We start from the raw sequence: 6,777 nt of genomic DNA, 5'->3' as shown, positions 1-6,777 counted from the left end.
CAAACCAGATCGGATGGCGTATCGCTGCAGAATGCTGTAGTCACCATGCTGCTTAATTAAGTGTGCCTTGACTTCTAAATAAATCACAGACAGTGTCACCAGCAAAGCACCCCCACCTCCTTCTCCATGCTTTACGGTGGGAAATACACTGCGGAGATCATCCATTCACCCACACCGCATCTCACAAACACACAGCGGTTGTAACCAAAAATCTCAAATTTGGACTCAAATTTCCACCGGTCTAATGTCCATTGCTCGTGTTTCTTGGCCCAAGCAAGTCTCTTCTTTTATTGGTGCCCTTTAGTAGTGGTTTCTTTGCAGCAATTCGACCATGAAGGCCTGATTCACAAAGTCTCCTCTGAACAGTTGATGTTGCGATGTCTGTTACTTGAACTCTGTGAAGCATTTATTTGTGCTGCAATTTCTGAGGCTGGTAACTCTAATGAACTTATCCTTTGCAACAGAGGTAACTCTGGGTCTTCCATTCCTGTGGCGGTCCTCATGAGAGCCAGTTTCATCATAGCGATTGCACTTGAAGAAACTTTAAAAGTTCTTGAAATGTTCCGTGTTGACTGACCTTCATGTCTTAAAGTAATGATGGACTGTCGTTTCTCTTTGCTTATTCGAGCTGTTCTTGGACCTGGTATTTGACCAAATAGGGCTATCTTCTGTATACCCCCCCACCTTGTCACAACACAACTGATTGGCTCAAACGCATTAGGAAGGAAAGAGATTTCACAAATGAACTTTTAAGAAGGCGCACCTGTTAATTGAAATGCATTCAGGTGACTACCTCATGAAGCTGGTTGAGAGAATGTCAAGAGTGTGCAAAGCTGTCATCAAGGCTAAGGGTGGCTATTTGAAGAATCTCAAATCTCAAATATATTTTGGTTACTACATGATTCCATATGTGTTATTTCATAGTTTTTATGTCTTCACTATTATTKTACAATGTAGAAAATAGTAAAAATAAAGAAAAACCCTTGAATGAGTAGGTGTTCTAAAACTTTTGACCGGTAGTTTAGTACTGTGCGCCTCCCATAGTCTGTTCTGGACTTGAGGAATGTGAAGAGACCTCTGGCGTCTTGTGGGGTATGCATGAGTGTCTGAGCTGTGTGCTAGTAGCTTAAACAGACAGCTCGGAGTATTCAATATGTCAATACTTCTCACAAATACAAGTAGTGATGAAGTCAATCTCTCCTCTATTTTGAGCCAGTGTACACATAGCTCTCCATGTACATTTAAGGGCCAGCCGTGCTGCCCTGTTCTGGGCCAATTGTAATTTTCCTYAGTCCCTCTTTGTGGCACCTGACCACACGACWWGATAGTAGTCCAGGTGCGACAAAACTAYGGTCTGTAGGACCTGCCTTGTTCATAGCGTTGTTAAGAAGGCAGAGCAACGCTTTATTATGGACASACRTCTCCCCATGTTAGCTACTGTTGCATCAATATGTTTTGACCATGATGGTTTACAATCCAGGGTTAATCCAAGCAGTTTAGTRTTCTCAACTTGCTCAATTTCCACATTATTCATTACAAGAKTTAGTTGAGGTTTAGGGTTTAGTGAATGATTTGTCCCAAATACAATGCTTTTAGTTATTTATTGCTACTCATTCTGAAACTGTCTGCAGCTCTTTGTTAATTTTGCTTGCAGTGATTTCACTTGCTGTGGTAGCTGACGTGTATAGTGTTGAGTCATCAGCATTCATAGACACACAGGCTTTACTCAGAGCCAGTGGCAGGTCATTAGTAAAGAGTGAAAAAATGAAGGGGCCTAGACAGCTGCCCTGGGGAATGCCTCACTAAACCTGGATTATGTTGGAGAGGCTTCCATTAAAGAACACCCTCTGTGTTCTGTTAGACAGGTAACTCTCGATCCACTCTCGATCCACAATAGAGCAGGGGATCTAAAGTCATCATGATCGATAATGTCAGATCATGATGAGCACTGAAGTCTAACAAAACAGCTTCCACAATATTTGTAATATCAATTTCTCTCAGCCAATCATCAATAATTTGTGTAAGTGCTGAACATGTTGAATGCCCTTTGCTATAAGCGTGTTGAAAATCTGTTTTTAATTTGTTTACTGTGAAATAGCATTGTATCTGATCAAACACAATTTTTTCAAAAAGTTTACGAAGGGTTGGTAACAGGCTGATAGGTAGGCTGTTTGAGCCAGTAAAGMGTGCTTTGCTATACTTGTGTAGTGAAATGACTTTTTTTTGATTGAACCATCTGATTCAATGAATGATGGAGCCAAGTTTGCCTTTTTGCTTAAAATTTAATTTAAGGTGCTCCAAAGCGTTTGACTATCATTCTTTATATAATTAATCTTTGTTTCATAGTACAGTTTGACGCTGAATCGGACAAGATAAATCCGTCTGTAGGTTCAGTATGATATCATTTTGWACCACTGCTAAAAGCAGGAATATTAAATGTGTCTGATAAAGCTATTGACACAATTGGGATATCTTGACACACTTGAATWCTTGTGGGATATAAGATACACATTTAATAGTACATGAAGAACTCTAGAGTTGTGTTCACATGTAAATAAAGTGTCCATTATTGGAGCTGTAGTGACAGTATTTGTAGGGGAGTAATGATATAATATTACATGTGTTAACAGTGTTTTTGCTTAGATTGACCTTCAGACATGAAATCACACAAGGAGGTAAAACAGCACTACTTACAGGACTGACTGCCTCTTTTTGCTTTTGCTCAGCAATCTTCAGGTTGGATTTGTAGGTGTCGTTCTCTGGATCTAACACCAGAGCTTTCTTAAAGTAGGAGATGGCCTCTGGGTACTTATTCATAGCAGTAAATGCCAATCTAGAGACACACAGGGAATAAGAGACATTGGAGAAGTGCAGTAAATTTAACTCCAGAGCAAAACAATAGCTATTTTCAAGCCAAATTCTTGCATTATCACCAGATACTGCTATTGCTCTGTAAACAAAGTTCCAAAAAGCAATGCCATATTCCTCAAATGATACARGACTAGACATTGTAAACAACATTTCCACTACTCTCCCATGTCTAACTCACCCCATTCTCCCATAGGCTTTACTGTAGCTGGGGTCGATCCCTATGGCCCTCTCACAGTCCCCCGTTGCTTCTGTGTAGTTACCCAGTCTACTGTGGGCTGCAGCCCTGCYGTGATGACAACAGCCAGACACAACCAGACGCTCAGGTTCATTTATTTGCACTCAGATCAATAAGGCAGGCATATGCAAAGGCTGCAGCAGCTGTGTGCCTGCCTAGTAGTCTGGTTCACCAGATGTGTATGCCACTATGTCTTTCAGCTCAGACAGTAGTGTAACTGTGACTGCATTATCTATGTATAGTACAAGCATAACATGAGTTATTGTCACAGTTTTACAAATAATTACCAATATAGTTGGTATAAAAACACAATAGATACAGACATAATTTAGGTGRTATGTTATATATTTCTCATTTGAATACAGTATTAATACTTCTCCATTTCAGAAGCGGTTGTGTGTACCTGTTGCAGTAGTAGACAGCGTTTCGGAGGTCCAGATTGATGGCTTTAGAGTAGCATTCCACCGCGCAGCTGTAGTTCTCCTCTTTCATGTGATTATTCCCTGAAAATYAAATGGCGTTTTATTTCAGCCTGATGATCAGGTCACGTCTACTGACAGATTTTACGACAACATTACAAAACATTGTCAATCTGAAGGAAAACGGAAGTGCACTTAAACTGAGTTTGCACTCATCCAAAGTGTATTTATCATACGTCTACACTACATATTAAAACAGTGCGAGGTACCTTCATTCTTCAGTTGTTCTGCCCTCTCTGTGTCTTCTGGTGATGGGGACGTCTCTGGTGGCGCCGGGTTATTCTGATCATTCTGAGGAAAATACAATGACAGATAAAGTAAAATATCAATAAAGCCTAATATACATTATACATTATTGTAGTTTACTGATTGTGAGGTTACTGATTTGAGAATGATTGATGAACTGCACACAGACACGTTAATGTTGTAGTTAAGGTAAAAGAGGTTGAAATAAGGTAGAGAATCAGAGAGTAACCCCACCTTGAGGAGAGAATTGAGGAATATTTCAGTMAGAGGTTGTGGTGCTGCGAGATGACAGTCACTGGAGTTGATCTTGAAGGTGGTCTCCAAACATTGTATTGCAACTACAAGGGYAAAACGGTGTTGTAATAACACAATAGTCAACACTGAGCTGTTTATTTTATTGTTATACAGGTAACTGCCAAAATAAAGGAAACACTTGAGATATAGATATTGAAAGCAGGTGCTTCCACACAGGTATGGTTCTTGAGTTAATTAAGCAATTAACATCCCATCCCATGATTAGAGTCATGTATAAAAATGCCCAGTTGCCCATTATTGTGGCTGCCATGGCTAGAAGAAGAGATCTCAGTGACTTTGAAAGAGGGGTCGCAAAGGAGCATAGGGGGTTTAAAGTTGTTGTTGTGTGTGTTTGTCTCTGTCACCAGAGCTTAACCCAATTAAATACTTATGGGAGATTCTGGAGTGGTGGCTGAGACAGCGTTTTCTACCACCAACAAAACACCAAATGATGGAGTTTCTTGTGGAAGAATGGTGTCGCATCCCTCCAAGAGASTTCTAGACACTTGTAGCATCTATGCCAAWGCATATTGAAGCTGTTCTGGTGGGTCATGTTGGCCCAACACCCTATTATGACAATTTATGTAGGTGTTTATTTTATTTTGGCAGTTATCTGTGGGTCCATTTGATAAGAAGACATAGTGCACATGTTATTGTAGTCCACCCACAACTGAGTCACCAACCAAGTGTACAAATCCCTGAATTGGAGAGAGCAGGGTACAGTATTTTCATAAACGGAGAGTGATCCTACGCTGATCTACCTTCGAGGCTTTCCTGCTCATCGGAATTCAAAGCACCACAGTGAGTTTGATCTCGCAGGAACTGCACAATAGAGAATGCCAAGCGCTTCTCCACTGCCATTTTCGCTGCAAAAAAATAATATAGCATTTAGGGATACATAGAATAGAATCCCACACAGTGAGAGGCTGTAGAGTTCATTCAAACTAGAATAAGCGTCACGAATGTTTGTTTTATGACAGTTCTATTGTTACTGGACTCCCTTACAGTATGATTAGCTCAAGCCACTGTAATGTGGTACATTGGAGCCAAGTTGTTAATACATTGCACCAAATATAATACTTTACTGCCTGTGGTAAGATGCAGGTCTGTTTCCAAGACAACTCAAGAGGGAAGTTGAGTGTGTGTATAAGCCATTCTGTATGAGTCAGGGAAAGGGGGATACCTAGTCAGTTGTACAACTGAATGCCTTCAACTGAAATGTGTCTTACAGTTCATGAATCCTTCAGATTATTCAACATAATTCAGATTTCAATGTGATACACACTTGTAGCGTTGGGATTTGGTAGTCTTTTCATATCTATTGTCTACTCATTTTAATTTTGGATGGTGAAACATATTTACAATACTAATACTGAGYATCTTGCATTACTGTACAGTAGTACTGCATAAACATCAAGCACAACCAGGTGTGCCATTATAAATMATCCATAATATACACAACAGGGAACCCATGTTTTCCCATATTATTAGATAGAAGAATATGGGATATTACTTGACATTGCACTGAAATAAATTATGACACAATCAATGTTTGGAATGGCATAATACAAACATACATTTTAATGAATTCTCTCTATTGTATCATTGACAGTTTTGCAACCATGCYTAATTGTAAAACCCTCAAATGTATAATCATGCTTGTTTGACATTTCAAAGCAAGGCAACTCTAGCCCTCTGTTCTGTTGACATCAGCCTCATAACAAAAGAAAAGATGTAGTGATGACATGGGATGATGCGGTGTAGCTGCTAATGCCAGCTACACCGCACTTGGGATTTTCATCCCATGTCAACCTAATGCATCCTTATCTAAAGTAAATAGCAGTCTTTGATAACAGACATATATTTATTATTTACATAGCGTGTCCAAATACATTAATCTTCCCTGATCATCACCGAAAGTGCGCCTCTCTACCCATGCAGTGCAGTCTGCAACCTATAATGGCAGAGCATCGCTATAATAAAGCTGCCTATACAAGGGAGAAAAACAAAGCCAGCTCCACTGCTCATTCCTATCCTTCTAAATACAGTACTGTAACATTGTAAATAACAACATCGAGTCAAGGGATGCCATTCGACGACCCCGCCCAGTGCGCCCACCTACCTGAGATATTTTGCAGCTGTCCCTGCTATCGCGTCATGAGAACTTCTCAGATTGATGCATCTCTGGCGCCTGCGCATTTACAACGGAAGTAAKCCGATTCAGTAGCACTACTGGAGCTGTGAAGAGGAGAGGTTGAATAAGAGAGGGTTTTGCGAATTGCACGTAGAAAACGTCATGAACTTGCTGCTGTCACGTTTTCGATACGAATTGTAGTGTGTCGAACGCTGTGCAAGTAGGCTACTGTCAAAGTCGTGGTTGTGTTTGTTAATTCCACATGAATAGAGCCCCACAGTGGAGGTGTCATAATACCCACAAAACCTAGCTGTCAAACAGGAAAATGGTTCCAATCGTTTTTCTACCATAAATGTTTCCCTTTGGGAATATTAGAAACACTTAAAATAAAGGCTGTGTTTCGTGTAGGCTTACTGTGGCGTGACAATTTGATAACCATGTAAATCTCTCTGACAAGAAGACTTTTATCAATATATTTGGCTCTATTTACTCTCATATTCGCAAATGCTAATTAGCAT

The 6,777-nt window shown here is 40.1% G+C and overlaps 1 protein-coding gene across 1 annotated transcript in view; it reads right to left on the bottom strand.

The window, feature by feature from the left end:
- The window catches only part of LOC111963938 (small glutamine-rich tetratricopeptide repeat-containing protein beta-like), a 20,627-nt gene extending 14,223 nt beyond the window's left edge, over window positions 1-6,404 (bottom strand). Inside the window, exons 1-7 of the mRNA XM_023987537.2 lie at window positions 6,248-6,404; window positions 4,887-4,991; window positions 4,066-4,169; window positions 3,795-3,876; window positions 3,510-3,609; window positions 3,050-3,154; window positions 2,695-2,833 (exon numbers count right to left, since the gene is read on the bottom strand). Coding sequence (XP_023843305.1) covers window positions 2,695-2,833; window positions 3,050-3,154; window positions 3,510-3,609; window positions 3,795-3,876; window positions 4,066-4,169; window positions 4,887-4,986 — 630 coding nt within the window. The 5' untranslated portion in view covers window positions 4,987-4,991; window positions 6,248-6,404. The remainder of the gene's footprint in view (window positions 1-2,694; window positions 2,834-3,049; window positions 3,155-3,509; window positions 3,610-3,794; window positions 3,877-4,065; window positions 4,170-4,886; window positions 4,992-6,247) is intronic.
- Window positions 6,405-6,777: the final 373 nt, after the last annotated feature.

Source organism: Salvelinus sp. IW2-2015, linkage group LG5 (genome assembly GCF_002910315.2).
Source record: "Salvelinus sp. IW2-2015 linkage group LG5, ASM291031v2, whole genome shotgun sequence".
In the NCBI taxonomy this organism is placed as follows: Eukaryota; Metazoa; Chordata; class Actinopteri; order Salmoniformes; family Salmonidae; genus Salvelinus; species Salvelinus sp. IW2-2015.
Note: the sequence above shows the minus strand (reverse complement) of the source record. Positions and strands in the feature narration are given on the sequence as shown.